At 40.6% G+C, this 15,961-nt stretch overlaps 3 protein-coding genes across 3 annotated transcripts; 2 read left to right on the forward strand and 1 right to left on the reverse strand.

Annotated features, from left to right (window-relative positions):
• Window positions 1-1,886: 1,886 nt before the first annotated feature.
• On the forward strand, window positions 1,887-3,726 carry ltb4r2b (leukotriene B4 receptor 2b). Its single transcript, XM_030774619.1, has 5 exons — window positions 1,887-2,453; window positions 2,723-2,923; window positions 3,033-3,076; window positions 3,427-3,621; window positions 3,678-3,726. Exons 1-5 carry the CDS (start codon window positions 1,887-1,889, stop codon window positions 3,724-3,726), a joined length of 1,056 nt encoding a protein of 351 aa, XP_030630479.1.
• Window positions 3,727-7,849: 4,123 nt separating this feature from the next.
• Window positions 7,850-10,879, forward strand: sdr39u1 (short chain dehydrogenase/reductase family 39U, member 1). Its single transcript, XM_030773673.1, has 6 exons — window positions 7,850-7,933; window positions 8,401-8,507; window positions 8,935-9,017; window positions 9,302-9,423; window positions 9,677-9,829; window positions 10,012-10,879. Exons 1-6 carry the CDS (start codon window positions 7,918-7,920, stop codon window positions 10,437-10,439), a joined length of 909 nt encoding a protein of 302 aa, XP_030629533.1. The 5' UTR covers window positions 7,850-7,917; the 3' UTR covers window positions 10,440-10,879.
• An 82-nt stretch (window positions 10,880-10,961) lies between these two features.
• Window positions 10,962-15,581, reverse strand: mettl17 (methyltransferase like 17). Its single transcript, XM_030774620.1, has 14 exons — window positions 15,499-15,581; window positions 14,418-14,559; window positions 14,055-14,210; window positions 13,871-13,952; window positions 13,642-13,723; window positions 13,414-13,487; window positions 12,977-13,071; window positions 12,769-12,839; window positions 12,552-12,659; window positions 12,372-12,440; window positions 12,144-12,194; window positions 11,910-12,002; window positions 11,452-11,666; window positions 10,962-11,064 (listed from the first exon to the last, which is right to left on the reverse strand). Exons 1-14 carry the CDS (start codon window positions 15,574-15,576, stop codon window positions 10,962-10,964), a joined length of 1,419 nt encoding a protein of 472 aa, XP_030630480.1. The 5' UTR covers window positions 15,577-15,581.
• Window positions 15,582-15,961: the final 380 nt, after the last annotated feature.

Here is a 15,961-nt window from a genome sequence, read left to right on the forward strand (position 1 = left end):
TCTCTCTTTCTCTCTACATCTATCTCCCTGTCTCTGTCCTCCTGCTTGTTTATCCTGATTTATAACTGATTGCTGAAATGGGATGGAATATGTTTAAGGGGGAAAGTCACAGCTTTTGTTTAAAGAAATGTTGCACAAGGAAAAAAATTGCTATAATTGAAGAAGTTTTGAGTAGTTGTATAAACAACTGAGCTTAGGGAATTCTGAAGAGAATGGGTGAAAGTGAATGGGCCAGAGAGAGAGTGAGAGGGAGTGAGAGAGAGAGAGAGAGAGAGAAGGAGGGGCTAGAGGGGAGGATGGGGAGTGATGTGACACACCTCTTACTCTCTCTTGCTCTCTCTCTCTCTCTCTCTCTCTCAGCAAGTTGTAGCCTGTGTGGCAGCAAACGTTTCATTTTACGAGACAAGGAGTGCAGGAAAAAATACTGTACTGGAGAAAAGGGGAATAGAATAAGAGAAATAAATTAAAAAAAAAAAACATCTTTAATAATAGTGTGGAAGGCGATCAGAGTGACAATGGAAAAGTCACCTATTAGGAAGAAGGTTTTGTCACATTACAGGAGATAGAGGAGAGGAGCTGGTCATTTAAAAGCAGTGAGACTGAAGGGAGGAGTGAGAAGACTGTCAGTTTCATCTGTAGCAAAAGACAGGGAGAGAACTATAAAGTTTTTGGCGGTACACGTCTTAGTCTGAATCTCGTGCTCACCTCAGGAAGAGTCTGCTCTCCATTGTCCCTGTCTTCACCTCTGACAAAATCCAAGACAAAGGTAAGTTACAGATCTTCCCATCATAGCTCATCACGTTGTCTGATCTTCTTTCACACATCTCCCTCACCCACTCCCTCTGTCTCCCACTATCTATCTATCTATCTATCTATCTATCTATCTATCTATCTATCTATCTATCTATCTATCTATCTATCTATCTACCTTGCCAGCTCTGTTTGTATTCTCTTTCTCGAATTTTTCCATCCGCTCATCTTTTAGTCAGTGTTTTTTTTTTCTCTCTCCCTCTTCACAGCGTGTGTTTTGTGGGCATCCCTTGTTTCTATGGCTCTGAATTTTCCTTGTTTACACTTGTGATGCCCAACTGTTCATATTCACACATGACATTTGCTCAGAGGTCATCAACAGCAGTAAACATGGGCAGATGTAATGTCAACAAAATAGAAATTGGTTAATCCCACTCTCTCAGACTTCCAAAAAAAAAAACCCCCAAAACAACTCAATATTACAATAAAACACCGTTTGTGACTCTCCAGTACAGTCTGTAAATCCGACTGGAGATCAGAGGTTCCATCTCATACATTTTTCTCCCTGTGATCTTGACTCGTTCACTGGTGTTGTCATAGAAAAAGGCAGACAGTTTCATCATATTATGACGCAGTTTCATCTGACCATAATGTCTTATCTGTGTTCTACTTGCCATGTTATAAAAAGAGACAGGTTGTCTGATTGTGTGAGTATGTGCATTTATGTGTCTAATGATGGGCCAGATCGTTTTTCAGAGGACAGGATATGGCTCTAAATGATGTGTTATCTGAGGGAGTGCCAGTCATATACATGGCATGTTTTAGCATGTTGTTTCTTTGCAGTACTCGTGTAATGCTGACTGAGCATGAATGTGAATATTTGCTTAGTTGTGAAAGCTCTCGACTTCAGCGGTTGTAACTACTTTTTTTGCCCCAGGGAAGAAATATTTAGATTAAACAGGAAGGCAGTTTAGTAATGTGAAATGCAAGGGAAGAATGAAACATTGCGAAATTAGGGGAAAAAACTCAAAAACTCAACAAATATTGACATTTAATTTCTAGCTCCCTTCCTCTGTCTCCTTGTTGGCTTCACTTTCTCTCTCTCTCTCTCCCCCTTTCTCTCTCAGATGTTAATGATGGAAAAAAACATATCCAACATCTCAGCCACAGCAGAGCCTGAGGATGAAAGCCTTGTGAGTAATGACACATCCGTCACCATTGGCGCCCTCATCCTTAGCATTGTCTTCATCTTGGGAGTGCCTGGAAACATCTTCGTCATGTGGAGTATTCTGGCACGCGTCCGCAAGCGATCCGTCACCTCCCTCCTCATCCTCAACTTGGCGTTTGCTGACGGCCTCCTCATGTGTCTCACCATTTTCTTTGTAATCTACCTTGCCCAGCAGACCTGGGTGTTTGGCAGAGCCATGTGCAAAGTGCTGTTCTACCTGTGTAACACTAACATGTATGCCTCCGTATTGCTCATCACTCTAATGAGCTTACACAGATTGGTGGCAGTGGTGTGGCCCAAGCGAGTGAGCACTTTCCACGCGCGTAAAATTGTCATAAGAGTGCTCTGTGGACTCTGGGTCTCCGTGTTTATTTTGGCTGTCCCAGCGGTGGTGTTTAGGGACATCAGGGAAGACACCGCCGAAAACGGGAGAGACCGAATAGTGTGTGCGCCCAACCACCCAAAGGACGGTTATGTAAGCGACTGGACAAGCGCACACTCAACACGATACACAACGTACAAATATAATTATAAATACAATGTCTCTTGCAGGAAATACACTTTTCCATTTACTGATGTTCAAAATAGAGGTCAGGACTAAGACAGTTTACAGTTCCTCTCATGAGTAGTGTTACCACCTTGGACGAGGAAATGCAATATTTCTCATGCTGCTCTTTGTGATCTAGGACGCTGGTGTTTATGATGTCCATTAAGACTGATCGATAATTTCTTTCATATGGACAGATAGTGATGCAATACGCTCTGGAGACGGTGCTTGGGTTTCTGATTCCTTATGGGGTAATAATCGGTTCCTACGTGTGCATTCTACGTCGCCTTCGACAGACAAAGTTCAAAAGACGGATCCGCAGCGAGAATCTCATCCAAGCCATTGTTGTAGTCTTTGGCATTTTCTGGTTTCCTTATCACTTTATCAACATGGTGCAGGTAAGTCTCTTAGCTTGTTTTACTTATAAAAGCTAAGCCAGTGATTCAACTCTGTGGAAATATATGTTATCAAAACCCCCCTAATGACTCTCTTGCTGCCCTTTTTCAGGTGGTAGCTGCACTTTCACCAGAAAATTCAAAACTAAAAGAGAAGTACGTGCCCCCATTAAACTGGAAAATGCTTTATGAAACTTATAGTTTTTAACAGTCTCATGACATAGTGTGTTGATGGTTATACAAAATCATATGACTTATATTCACTACTTGATGTTCATGTTTTGTTTTTGTTCCCAAAATAATGATGTCCTAAAACTTTTCAGGACTGAATCTTAAGTAATTTTTTGTCACTTAGCTTGCTAGCTAACTTTCTTGTCTCTTGTAAGGTCCTTTAACAAATATTTCACTCACATATGTAAAGAATAAGGATTTGGCTTTGTTGATGTCACTTTTATGGACGTTAGTTAAATGCCATCTCTATATTAACCACTATGCATCCTTCCCAGGTTGGATGATATCTGGGTGAACAGTCGGGCAGTCACCTCCTCTCTGGCTTTCATCAGCAGTTGTGTCAACCCTGTTCTCTACACCTTCGTTGCGCTGCCCTACATCCGAGCAGAGGGCTTAGCATTCATGGCCCGTCTGTTTGAGGGCACGGCTCCAGATTCGGGCAGGAAGAGTCGGATGAACGGCCAAGAAAGGGAAGTATATGGACTGCAACACTCCAACTCCTGCAGCACCAGTGGGGCTGACGCATTCAAGAACGGGACAAAAACTTCGACAGCCTGTTAATATGTACTTTTTAAAAAATTTTTGTTTGCTGTCTACCGCTGAAGAAGGGCTGAACAGACTGATTTTTTTTTTTTAATACATTTGCACTCATACAGACACACAGTACAAATTGCAATGTCTCAAATCACAGTGCTCCTTTGTAACGTTTCTTCAATAAAACAAGAATCGCTTGGTATGTTGGTACATTTTTAGACTTTCTGCATTAGCAATTGCAGATTATCTTTTTAGAACAGCTTTACTCCACAGAGACTGAAAGATATTAACTTGACTGAAACATATTTATGTGTATCCAGGTATTTAAGTCTTTTGTAATGCACAGGAGAGTATAACCACAATAATTTTGAAAGATTCTCGGGAAAAGAGTGTACAGGACAGTAGTCTGCTTCAACCCCTATGAACACTGTTACTTCAATGTGTAAATCTTCGCATAATAATGTGGGGTTTGCTTTTTTTAATTTCTATTTTTTTTTTTTTTTTTTAATCATAGGTCTGGTCTACCGCCGTTTGTATTATATCTGTGAATAAAGTATGTCGGCAATGAATGTTTACCACAGAAAAAAAAGACATGAAGTGTGGACATGATTGTGTTTGGACATTTTTATTAATTACGAATCAGCTAACTCGGGGTCGCTCCTGCACCCATCGAAAACCGAGAATAGTATTTTGCATCCATACTTGCTCAGTAGATACTTCAAAGACAATGGTATCTTAATCAACAGCTAAGTTACTGGTTGACATATCTAACTTCGTTTTAAGGAAGCAAATTGTAAAGAATCACTTTTTCATTTGAGAGTATTTCTGCCCATTATAACACCCTATCCACCTCGGAATTGCCACATTAACAACTGTACATTGTCTACCATTACTATGAATGTATATAACAGGTTATGAATTCAGTAATCATTTTTAAAATCGTGCTGTCAGAAGTGGGATTCAAACCAACACGTCCAGGGGAGATTGCAACCTGGTGCAGCACCTTATAATGCTCAGCCATCCTGACACAATGACAATTGAAGCTAACAAGGTCACCAACCGTCAAAGGTTGTAACATGAATTGTTTGTTGCATGCAGACAGTTCAGTTCACATACTTGATTAAATCTGAAAAATTAGGCAGCTGCTAAGGGATCTAAAAATGGCCCTACCAATCCAGCTGTGTGCTAGAGCCTGCTACCCTTGTTTTTGAAAATACGCTACACACGTGTCATAATGATGCTGGACCAAATAAAATTTCTACTGCAAATTAAAACGTCTATTTGCTGTCAAGAAATCCCCAATCACCTAAATGGGAATTAACACCCAAAATCTCTAATTATCAAACTGTTTGTAACAGTGTCAATACTGGGTGTACCCAATGCTGGAGACTGAACTAATTCATTACATACATTAGTTTATTAGTTTTAGTAGTTCGAGTTTAGTAGAGCTGAGATATGACTTCTTGTTTTGCAAAAACAAAGCTAAATTGAAGATCAAAACCCTACATAAGACATGGAGGCCCTATTGATACCCAACATGGCCACAAAATGTAAAATTCAGAACGTCTTTAAGACACCCATTTCAAAACCTTTACGGTTGCGAAAAAAACCACCAACCATCTCTTGAGTTCATACGGATGACTTCAGTGGGAGCCCCATCTCTCTCTTTGAATTCAAACTGTTTTTTTGCACAGACATTCCTGAGGGCTGTGTCCTTAAAACTCAGTGTACTAGAAGTGGATTAAAACACTTGACTTGAGCTTAACTGATCTCACAGTGAAGGTTCTCAAAGGAGGTTAAATCATGCTCTAAACTGACATGACACAAAATGCTATTTAGTACCACTGAAACTTTGTGCTCATTCCATGACTAAACCTCACTGGAAAAGACTGCACACTGGCTTCTCAAGGTTCCCCACTTGTGTTTAAAATATTTCACTTTAAATCTTCAATTTATGTTTCTTCTACAATGTGTACATGTACTACTTACATACTTAGCTTTCCAAAACAAACACCAAGCACTTGATCCCTGAGCCTCGATGCAGATATTCTAGAGTTTTGATTTTGTTAGTACCGTAGTTTCCACCCACTTGGGGCAGATAACATTCGAATTCCGTATAGAAGTACATGGCCTAGATGCATTACAGCCGTTATAAATCGTGATTTCCTACGTGTATAACCTCCCTCCAGTTTCAAGCTCTGAATCAACAAATCACAGTAAGATCACTATACCAAACCCACCTTTTCAAAACTCGGTTCATGTCCTTGGGTGTTAAAAAAAACAAACAAACAAAAAAAAAAAAACACGACATCTTGCAGCCTTTTAAAATCTGTCATTTATTACAAGTTCACATTTACAACCATTTCTAATTTCAAATGTGTATTACACCAATCCCAGCCAATTTCCTAGTCACACATTACCGTATAAAGCACGTGGGTACACACATTTCCTCCGCAGAAAAATCCACTGGAAAAAATACCTAAAAATAAGAAACGCTGAAATTAATTGTATGCCAATAATACATACACGAGTTGTCAACTGTGCTGGTGACCATCAGGGCATGTATATAATCACGGTTTTGTCAGGTGAAACACGGACTAACATGCAACTCATCACAACGTCACATTAAACGACTCATGAGCGTGATTAATGATAAGTTACCGACCTGAATATCCGAAGTTTCCTATCCACAGAGCATCCTTGCGAAGAGGGAGTTTAGATCACTGAACAAACGTAGACGAAAACAAATCATAAATCAAACGCCAATTAAATGACCCAGCAATTTAAAGAATTTGTTGAACCAACCCAATAACAATACGACAGCACTGAGATAAAAAGGGAAGCATCCCCTGTTAATATAAAGGACACGCATTAAGCCTTAATGTGCCACTGAACCGTATCCATTCGGTTTCCTAAATTAATCAGTAAAGTCATTTTGAGCATACAGAGACAGAAGACAGACTGAAAATGAATTCACGAATGCATTGGTCACTGCATCGCATTTCAGTCATCTTTTAGCTGGTCTAGTGGAGTCTAGTACCACAGCGGTGCAGTAAACCAGAGGAGGAAAAGGCCCGATGTCTGCGTGCAGTTCGGATTGTTGCACCTGCTGAATTGTCTCGCTAAATCCCTAACACAGATACACTATGATCTAAACCGATTTTCAGAGACCTCATTCTTAAGAATTTCACTCTTAAAATACTAAACGTTTAGAACGACGATTCAAGATAATGCTACCTCGCTCTTCGCTGGGGGCAAGTTAGTCCTCAGTAGGCTTCGCTCGAAAACCGTTAGCTGGGTCGTCTATACAAACAATCCAACCACCAATATTTGCTCAGAAGCTGTGGCTCTACAATAATTACGTAACTATTCCAAAAAAACAAAGATAAGAATACATAACGTTACTATGCAATTTACTGCGTGCAAATTCCCTTATCTACACTACCTCGGTTCGAGGCCAATATGTAACACAAAATTTATAAATTAGCAAACAAATAATTAAGGGTATCCTCAATTCTGACAAAAACTCCACAATTAAATCGCAAGTTCTATCTTAAATATTTTTTTCTAGACCGGACAAGTCGATCCAAGCGTCGTGGCTGACCACCGCGGCGAGCCAGGAAAGAAGAGATCAAATTGTGCGCGTGAGGATGTATTTATCGTCTCATTCAACCACGTGTTTATTTTGAGAAATCCTGCTCATCGCTTCCGGTTGCGGCACTTTGGTCTGCAGCATATTAATATTCAAATATTACGAAAACAATTTAAAAGTGCACACAAGGTAACAAACTGATTTCTTTTACCCAAATAAAACTTATTTTAGCTGGGGCGTGTGATCATTTTAATACATAACCGAACAATTAAGTTAAAATGTTTAAAATAAAAAAACAACAACTTTGTGTTGATCAAATTTATTGTTCGGTCTTGATTTATTTAGTTAGGAAGATCTACTAATCTATTTTTGAAAACATCTAAGGGAGTACATCTCATTAAAGTACGTCAAATGTTTCTGATCTAGCCTGGACGCTGGAGCACCTTCTGGCAGTCTCCTCTTTTCCCTTCCAATCATGGTGGCACTCTCTCGCCAGTTTAGAGGTGGTCACGTGGTACCAACACGGGAAAGTCAGGTCCCAGTTACATATTCTCTGGTAAAACTGCCACAAGCTGTAATATTTGAATGAGGTAGGTTCAGCTAAAAATCCGAAGAAAAGGCCCTTAAAAGTCCGAACAAAATGAGAATATTAATAGGTAAGTGGGAGCATTTTACATATTACATGTCGGGCCGTTAAATCAGCTGCTGAATGTGTTGTGTTGCTTGTGGTTGAACGTGTAACTGTCGAGAGTCTTTCACAAAAACACGATTTCATATTGCGTTTGTGACCTTGCAATGGTAAATCGCCCAGTCGCCTGATTCAACCGTCAGTAAAGGTCAAATTTATCCACAATAACCCTCTGATCGAGGCGAGCTGTTTTGTAAGTGTTATTGTGGCGCATGCGCACTTCGTGTGAGGTATTTGAACACTCAGTCCGAAGTCATAGAAATCAAGAAACCTTTTCCCCGTGAAAATTGCACCAGGAATCGATTATTAACACCTTCATTATCAAGTTAAATTGTGCATACTGATAGGACGCTGAAGCAGCGTGTTTTGCCTGAAATCATAAGACTGTTATTATTGAACTATCACTGCCTTCAACACATCATTTCGTTGTACCAGGTGGAGGGTCTGGGTTTGTGGGCCGTGAGCTCACTCGTTTGCTTAAGAGCAAAGGTCATGAGGTCACTATAATATCTCGGCAGCCTGGCCCAGGGAGAATCACATGGGTAAGGAACGTTTCACTATTGAGGCAAACTGCTCACATACAAATCACTTAACCGTCTCAGGTTATGTATCTAATGATGCACGCAACCTCAGAGACACCTTAAATCGTTTAGTTTTGTTATCTTGCTGCTTGCGACTTTTACGGTGAACACTCGTCAGCTTTCTGCTACTTAAATATTACCCCTTGAACAAATGAAGTTTTTCATAAACTAGTGAATTACCCAAAATATGGAAAGCAAGAGGCATAATTTTTACAACACAGTTGGTCATCAGTACTCCAGTAAACATCATAAAAACAGATGTATTCATTGTATTTGCCAGACCATGTAGAGGAAGTGTAGTTTTGTTCTTTAAAAATGACTGCACTCTCCTTAATGACCTTCAGATGAGTTTGTTGACATAGTTTGCAATCCTACGTCTTTACTGCAGTCAGATCTGGAGTCTGGAGGCCTTCCACCATGTGAGGGTGCCGTAAACCTGACCGGGGAGAACATCATGAACCCATTGCGTTGGTGAGTGAACCAACCGCAAGAAATATCCGTGCAATTACTCTTAAATGACCTTGATGTTCATGTCCAAATAGTCATGTCCAAATACCAATTTTCCTGTTGTACAGAGACTGAAAGCGCTTTCTTAAAAATACCATCAGACAGACAGTTATTGGTGAGCTTCTTGGAAGAGCCAAACAAGATGTATGAGGACCCTTGGTTTTGTCTCAACTGCATCTGTTTCCTTTGTTATCCAGTGACTTCCAACTCTTCTTCCACTTGTAATATGTGGTATTCTACCCTTGTAGGTGGAATGACAGTTACAAGAAAGATCTGTTCTCCAGTCGAGTTGACACCACCAGAAGTTTAGCTCAAGCCATTGCTGCCTCTCCCAATCCTCCTCATGCCTGGGTTCTTGTCACAGGTGTAGGTGAGGTTGATGTCTGCCACTACACATGTTTCTCCTGACTCTATAAAAGCAACTCCATAAAAATAGATTTCCTCAAACACAAGACCAAATAAAGTTTCATTCAACCCTGCATATTCGAGTTTTTAATACGTTGCTTAAACCATCATTGCCTTATAATCACACCCTATTTGGTAAACACCGTGTTTACTCCTAAATATGTGCTTAGGGATAAGTTTGAGGATTTCAGCTCAACACCTGTCTTTCTTGTCGATAGCATGTTATAAGCCTTGCCTTCAGACCCAGTACACTGAGGAGAGTGAATGGACACCCTTTGACTTCCTCTCACGACTAGTTAAAGAATGGGAGGGAGCCGCGCGTCTACCTGAAAATGTCGCAAACATCACCAGACAAGTCGTCATCAGGCCAGGTAAGTCTCCATACGTTGTCATGTGTGTAAATAGGCAAGTGCAGATCTGTGAGCATGACAGTTCTGGCATCTTGGCTGGTATGGGTTGTCATTTGGAGTGATTTTCTTTTTTTTTTTTTTTTTTTTGTGATCACTTATTATATCTGCTGGATTGTCTCTTCTCCCCTACCCTCTTCCTCTAGGTGCAGTATTGGGGCGTGACGGTGGAGCAATGAAACAGATGCTTTTGCCTTTCTGGTTAGGCCTTGGGGGCACTTTAGGTTCTGGACGACAGCCATTCCCCTGGATCCATGTCTCTGACCTGGCTGGAATCATTGCCCATGCATTAGAACCTTCCACAGATCCCCCTTCAAATGACCCAGAAGTGCTCAATGGCGTCGCCCCAGCACTAAACACTAATCTTGAATTCACTAAAGAACTGGGCAGGATCTTGAGGCGACCCACTATTTTTCCTGTGCCTGGCTTTGTTATGGATGCTCTCTTGGGTTCTGAGAGAGCGGTCATACTCACACAGGGTCAAAAAGTTGTGCCTAAAAGGACTCTGGAGTCAGGCTTTGAGTATAAATATCCAGATTTGACCTCTGCTCTCCGGGAAATTGTTGGAAGCTAGTAATCAGGGGAAAAGGTTGATACTCTGAGCTAACCATCGAGAAGTTCTTGAGTAAAAGGTAAAAAATGGTAATCACGCAAGTTCTTGAAGGTTTTTTTTGGGGGGGGGGGTTACCATGTCACAGGGTAAACAGTAACTCACACAGGTTGAGAAAGCAGCTTTTGTTTTTTTTATTTTGTTTTTACCTTGAGTGGATACTTGAAATTGCATACTTCCAAGATCTACGTTGATACTGATCCACCGCGGAAACTCTTTTCTCACAAACGTCTTCAGAACTGTATAAAACTCTTTTTTATTTTCTTCAGACTGTATCTCCAAATAAATATTTATGCCGCACTGAAGGCAGAGTTTTTTTTTCCATTTACAGCATGTTTTACACCATGACACCCGCTGTTGACATCTCCTTTGACTGAAAATACAGACCAGTGGCAAAGCTGAAGTAAATGAATAAAGGTCACTTCATTCTACAATCTATGACTCAGCAGCAGATTTTTTTTTGTTTTATGATTATTATGTAGGCTATTACACTGGCTCATCCGCTGAGTCTGTTTGAGCGTCGTCCCCTGTTTGAAGGATCGGAAGCCGATCTCCCCAGTCGCTTCTCCGGGCACAGCGGTACATGTCTCTGTGAGGCGAGATAAGACATGTCGTTAGCGCACAATTCACAACCCTGCACCTTATGTAACAGCCAGCATGTATCTGCACTCAATGCAAAGCTCATGTTGTTCTTGGAATAGCCACTGATTTCTCCGAATTCAGGTTCTCACTGCCAAAGTCTACATAATTTTTGTGCAAGTAATTCCACCTTGGCACATGCACAAACAAATAAAAGTTCTGTTCTGACCAAGTCATGCCACACAGCACTCTAAAGACAGAATCAGGACTAATTATTCCTGTATCTTTCTACATGCATTGCAGCCCTATGAAGAGTTGCAGCTGTATATGGCAAATCTGTACTGTAGTTTGATGTATCAGGGATGACATAAATGAAAACTCACAAACAAAGAATTACCTGCCATGACGACGGGCAGTGACCACAACATGTTTGAGGTCTCCATCAGAGCAGCACATGTGGCAGTGAACATGTTTGGCCCTGCGCAGGACTGGTGCAGTTAGCCTAGCCCAGTCTAACCCATCACTTTCTGCATTCTTCTCTACCTCTATGCTCACTGGTTCCACCCTGGATAGAATCAGGTAACTGAACTTCTCCTGCTGTTTATCTGGGTTCTGAGAGCAGAGAGAGGAAGAAGTTGGAGACATGTTAAGAAATATTTACAGGAACATAATTATGTACTTTTTTTTTGTTTTTGTTTTTTTTTTAGAAAATCCACTCTAATGATTTTTAAGTGAAATTGAGTTGGAGGACACATATCTGGGTATTATCTCCAACCTTGTTACAATGTTGTCATATTTACAAATCACCAATAATCCATCAGGATTAGATGTGGAACAGAACAACAGGTCACTCACCCCGGGTAAAGGCAGGGGGCAGTAAGGCTGAAGGAAGTTGCATGGCACTACTGGCTGCTTGGCCATTTTGGGACATGGAAGCTCATGAGTGCACTGTCCAAATACAGGAGAAGAAACAAAGATGGAAAGAGAAGCAAATAAACGTACCAGGGTGAAAACTGAGGTGATGATACCCCACCTGAGAATGACTGGATTAGAAAGGGTGTAAATAAAATAAAAAGCTAAATATCTCACTGGGGCAAATACAGATGGTCTTCTGGGGTCATGGATCACCTTGTCTTGCTTCTATAAATAAACCGAAACACATCAACAAACCAGAGTTAGATCACGGTGAAATCCTCTTATGTTGATAACACCTAAATAAGTGTGAGATCTCCCTGTAAACAGTTGAAACAGTGTATTTTGTCACTGTGAAATATGTGTGAACGGTTTGAGAGAATGAAGGAAATTGACATGTCACACCTTAAGTACTGTCTCTCTGGCCTCCATGAGAATCTGGTGTCCTTCTTTGGTCCCGTTTTCTACAAGCACCTTTACAATAAACAAGAATCGCAAAGCTGATCTTCTCATAGCACAGCTATAAAAGGGTATACTAAGGTTTTTTAACACAGTAGATATTCGAGGAAAAAAAGCTTCACTGACGAGGTAGGCGTTGGTTTTTCTCCACAGTGTCAGTACAATGTCCTCACGTTCCTTTTGACTGGCTAACTCAGACAATGCGAAAGCTCCCACCACTAAATCTGACTGCACCTACAGAAAAAAATCAAAATTTTATCCATATTTGAATTTGGCAAATATAAGCTCATACAAGCTGGAGAAACAGGTACTATACAAATTCTCAGATAGTATCTGAACTAACCTTTGGGGAAACGGGGAGAAACTGTCGGAAGTAGACTTGATTGATGAGAGGCTCATTTTTCTCACTGCCTCCTATTCAAAAAATACAAGCAACATAAATAACAGAACAGAACAGAACATACATGTGTATGTATGTATGTACACGTGTGTCTGTGTGTGTGTCTATGTGTATGCTTCTGTGTGTGTAAAATTTTTGCGTCTCAGTATACCTTTGAGAAGCAGTTCTGCTAAGGAGTTCATTGCTCCAGAACTGTCCACACACACAAACTCCTTCAAAGACTCCCCCCAGAGCGCATGTGATGCCCTAAATAACAATTTGAATTTGACAAATTAAGCAGATATGTAAAGATTTAACATTATAAGGCTTTAGCATTTAAAAACTTATGTCACAAAGATCTGAAGCAGACAGCATGTCTCAGTGTAAAATTCTCAGTATACTCTACTAAAATCAGCTTACTCAGCTGCCTGCATGACTCAGTAATAATAACTCAAGGCAAAGTTGCTTTAGTTATTCATCATTTTTTGTACAATATCATGAAGTTGCATTAGCTGTCGATGTGTCACAGTTATGTGCACACACTACGCAAAGTTTGGAGTATTTTTAAAATACAAAAAGTGACATAATAATCATCATTATCACTCCTACCAGACTGCCGTTCCCAGCCCTGAGCCAAAGTCCAAGAGAGAGTGTGGCCAAAATGAAGAATCTCTTTTCTTTATCTACAATGAAAGAGTTTTAAAGAAGTAAAAAAGAGGGGAAATTAGAACTTTGTAGAAGTAGGAAGGTCTGAAAAAGTGTGCTTGCATATCAGTACGTGTGTATATGCGTGTGTGTGTGTGTGTGTGTGTGTGTGTGCGTGTGTGTGTCTGTTACCTCATTCAGTGCTCTTTTAACTGCAGCATAACCACCTGCAAGTCTAGCAGCCATGTACACCACACCCAGATCTTTATCATACCTGTGATGAACAGCAATGTCATGAGACAGACAATTAGACCAACACAAACAGACAGAGATGCAAAACTAATCAACAAAGTAACAAGAGTGAGTCAGATCAGTGTGAACTGTGAATAAGAATGGAATGTGAGAGTGAGAGTCTCTCCACCTGAGAGGGGTCCAGTGGTAGGTTTTTCTCCTAAGCTCAGACAACACTCGCTTCTTGATTCGAGTTTCCAGTCCACGACCGCCTATATCAAAAAAAGGTAAGCACCAATTAAATGTCTCTTTCTTTATTTGGTTTAGTTGTTCTTTTCCTTTGTTTTCATTTTCATCCCTCCGAACTATCTCACCCTCTATATTATGGGATGCTTTTTCTTTCTCCAACAGTTCCTTCTCCAGAGCAATCGCTCTTTCCCTAAGTTGTGTGTCTTCAGCTGCACGCTTCCTGCTCCAGAGGAAGTTGGTGAGATTTTGTGCTCTCTCAGAAAGCCTATTCACCTCTGCTTCTGCAATTTGACCAAGAGGAACAAAACTCAAGAGTAACATTTTCAACACTGAAAGTGTTTCCAGCTGGCTTTATGATGGGAATTATCATTTATATGCATAATTTCTGATTCTCACTGACAAGCAAAAGACGCAAAGTTAATTTGCAGTTCTATGTATTTTTCTACGTTGGTAAGATTTTAAAGGTAACCTGATTGGTCGCCACTTACCAAGAATGATGGACAATGCCCCTCTCTGCAGCTCCTCTGGGAGGTGAAGAGTCTTAAGGTTTGTCAGACCTGGATGCTTTCGGTGAGGAGTGCCTTTCAGGGAGTCCGTCTGGATAACTGAATGGGCTGCTGCACTTAGGCCCTGAGAGAATAACATGAATGAAAATCCACTCTGTATAAAACAATCAGCATTTTGTTCTAAGATAAAAAAAAATGTCCCTTAAACTGAGACAAAACAAGAATTAAAATAACTAATGGTTGTTTTAAGTATCTGATTTAAGTTCTAGTAACACGACATGTAGCCAATCACAGTCAGTTCATTTGCATAGTGTCCACCCTCACTGTTTCACTGCAATTCAGAAATTATTATTACTTGTGTAGATAGCGTATTCTCACTTTTTCAGCATTCAAACAAAAATATGCCTTTTTCTTTCTTTTCTTTGTGGGACAAATTAACTATTTGGGTTTTCGATCATCACAACCGCGATTTAAAAACGTTACGATCATGTGTGCCTATATATTGAACTAGATACCACGTCATTTCCCGGAGCGGGAGGAAGCTCACTGTAGAGGTCACAAACTGAGTGCGTAGTCACTCAACCAATCACCTCGGGGAAGGTCTGAGACAAGAGCCAATAGCTACCCTTGCAGGGTATCATCTGACACTGATGAGCGAGCGCACAGAGAATTGGGGCCTGAGCGTAGCACATATGCAGGAGAAGTTGGCAATTGTAAAATCTCGCAATGTCGACGGATGCAGCCTGCGCTGGCTTGGAATCACTCGCGGCTAGCGTCTGAGTGCGATGTGTGAGCTGGTCCACATGACCAGAACCCAATTCAGACTACTCTCCCCCCACTCTTTTCATAAATCGGTCAAGTGTTAACTATAACACCACAATAAAAAAGCAGCACCAGAACGCACTTTGAAACTAAGTTACATATTTGTAAGTAATGTAGCCATTGACATAGTTTGTACCAGTGACATGGCCTCTCTCACATCAGATAAGACCGACAAAATCTTGTCAATTGGACACTTCGTAGAGGCGTACGAAGTATGCATTAGAACTTAAACCACACTCACCCGTTGTGTCACTCTCAAAGACACCGCTGACTCGCACAGTGAACAGACACTGGAAATTATATTTCTAGGTATAGACATGTTCCTTTTCACGACAAAATTTTTTAAGTAAATTCAGTACGCCACTTTGTAATAATAAGCAATAAATATTGACCAAGAAATCACGTCGTGCTCACGTCGTGCGACATCTGGGGCAGGGTGATAACGGCACATCGCCAAAATAAATCCGTCCAGAAACAAAGCCGGCGGAACGCATTCACCCATTTTTGTAATGTTTTGGCGCCTCTTCAAGGCACGGGACTTGCGACGTTATTCTTATTTATTTATTATTTATTTAATGCTTTGTACGTTTTGAAGATATAGAGTAGAGAGTTCCAAGACTGGAAGGCTAGTCCTGAGATCACGCCTATGCTATGTTCTGTTGCCAAGATTTCTAGCAATAAACATCAGCGAACTTTGTTTCTAA

This window comes from Chanos chanos, chromosome 5, assembly GCF_902362185.1.
Source record: "Chanos chanos chromosome 5, fChaCha1.1, whole genome shotgun sequence".
NCBI lineage: Eukaryota > Metazoa > Chordata > Actinopteri > Gonorynchiformes > Chanidae > Chanos > Chanos chanos.

Bases quoted from the DNA above. Each gene is read 5' to 3' on its own strand.
- mettl17 (XM_030774620.1), bottom strand. From the start codon at position 15,576: ATGTCTATACCTAGAAATATAATTTCCAGTGTCTGTTCACTGTGCGAG. The intron at 12,840-12,976 runs GTATACTGAGAC...TTTTTTGAATAG, and splicing joins AGCAGAACTGCTTCTCAAAG to GAGGCAGTGAGAAAAATGAG. The intron at 12,003-12,143 runs GTGAGATATTTA...GTATTTGGACAG, and splicing joins GACCATCTGTATTTGCCCCA to TGCACTCATGAGCTTCCATG.
- ltb4r2b (XM_030774619.1), top strand. From the start codon at position 1,887: ATGGAAAAAAACATATCCAACATCTCAGCCACAGCAGAGCCTGAGGAT. The intron at 2,454-2,722 runs GTAAGCGACTGG...TCATATGGACAG, and splicing joins ACCACCCAAAGGACGGTTAT to ATAGTGATGCAATACGCTCT. The intron at 3,622-3,677 runs GGAAGTATATGG...GGGCTGACGCAT, and splicing joins CGGATGAACGGCCAAGAAAG to TCAAGAACGGGACAAAAACT.
- sdr39u1 (XM_030773673.1), top strand. The intron at 9,018-9,301 runs GTGAGTGAACCA...CTACCCTTGTAG, and splicing joins ATCATGAACCCATTGCGTTG to GTGGAATGACAGTTACAAGA. The intron at 9,424-9,676 runs GTGAGGTTGATG...TCTTGTCGATAG, and splicing joins GGTTCTTGTCACAGGTGTAG to CATGTTATAAGCCTTGCCTT.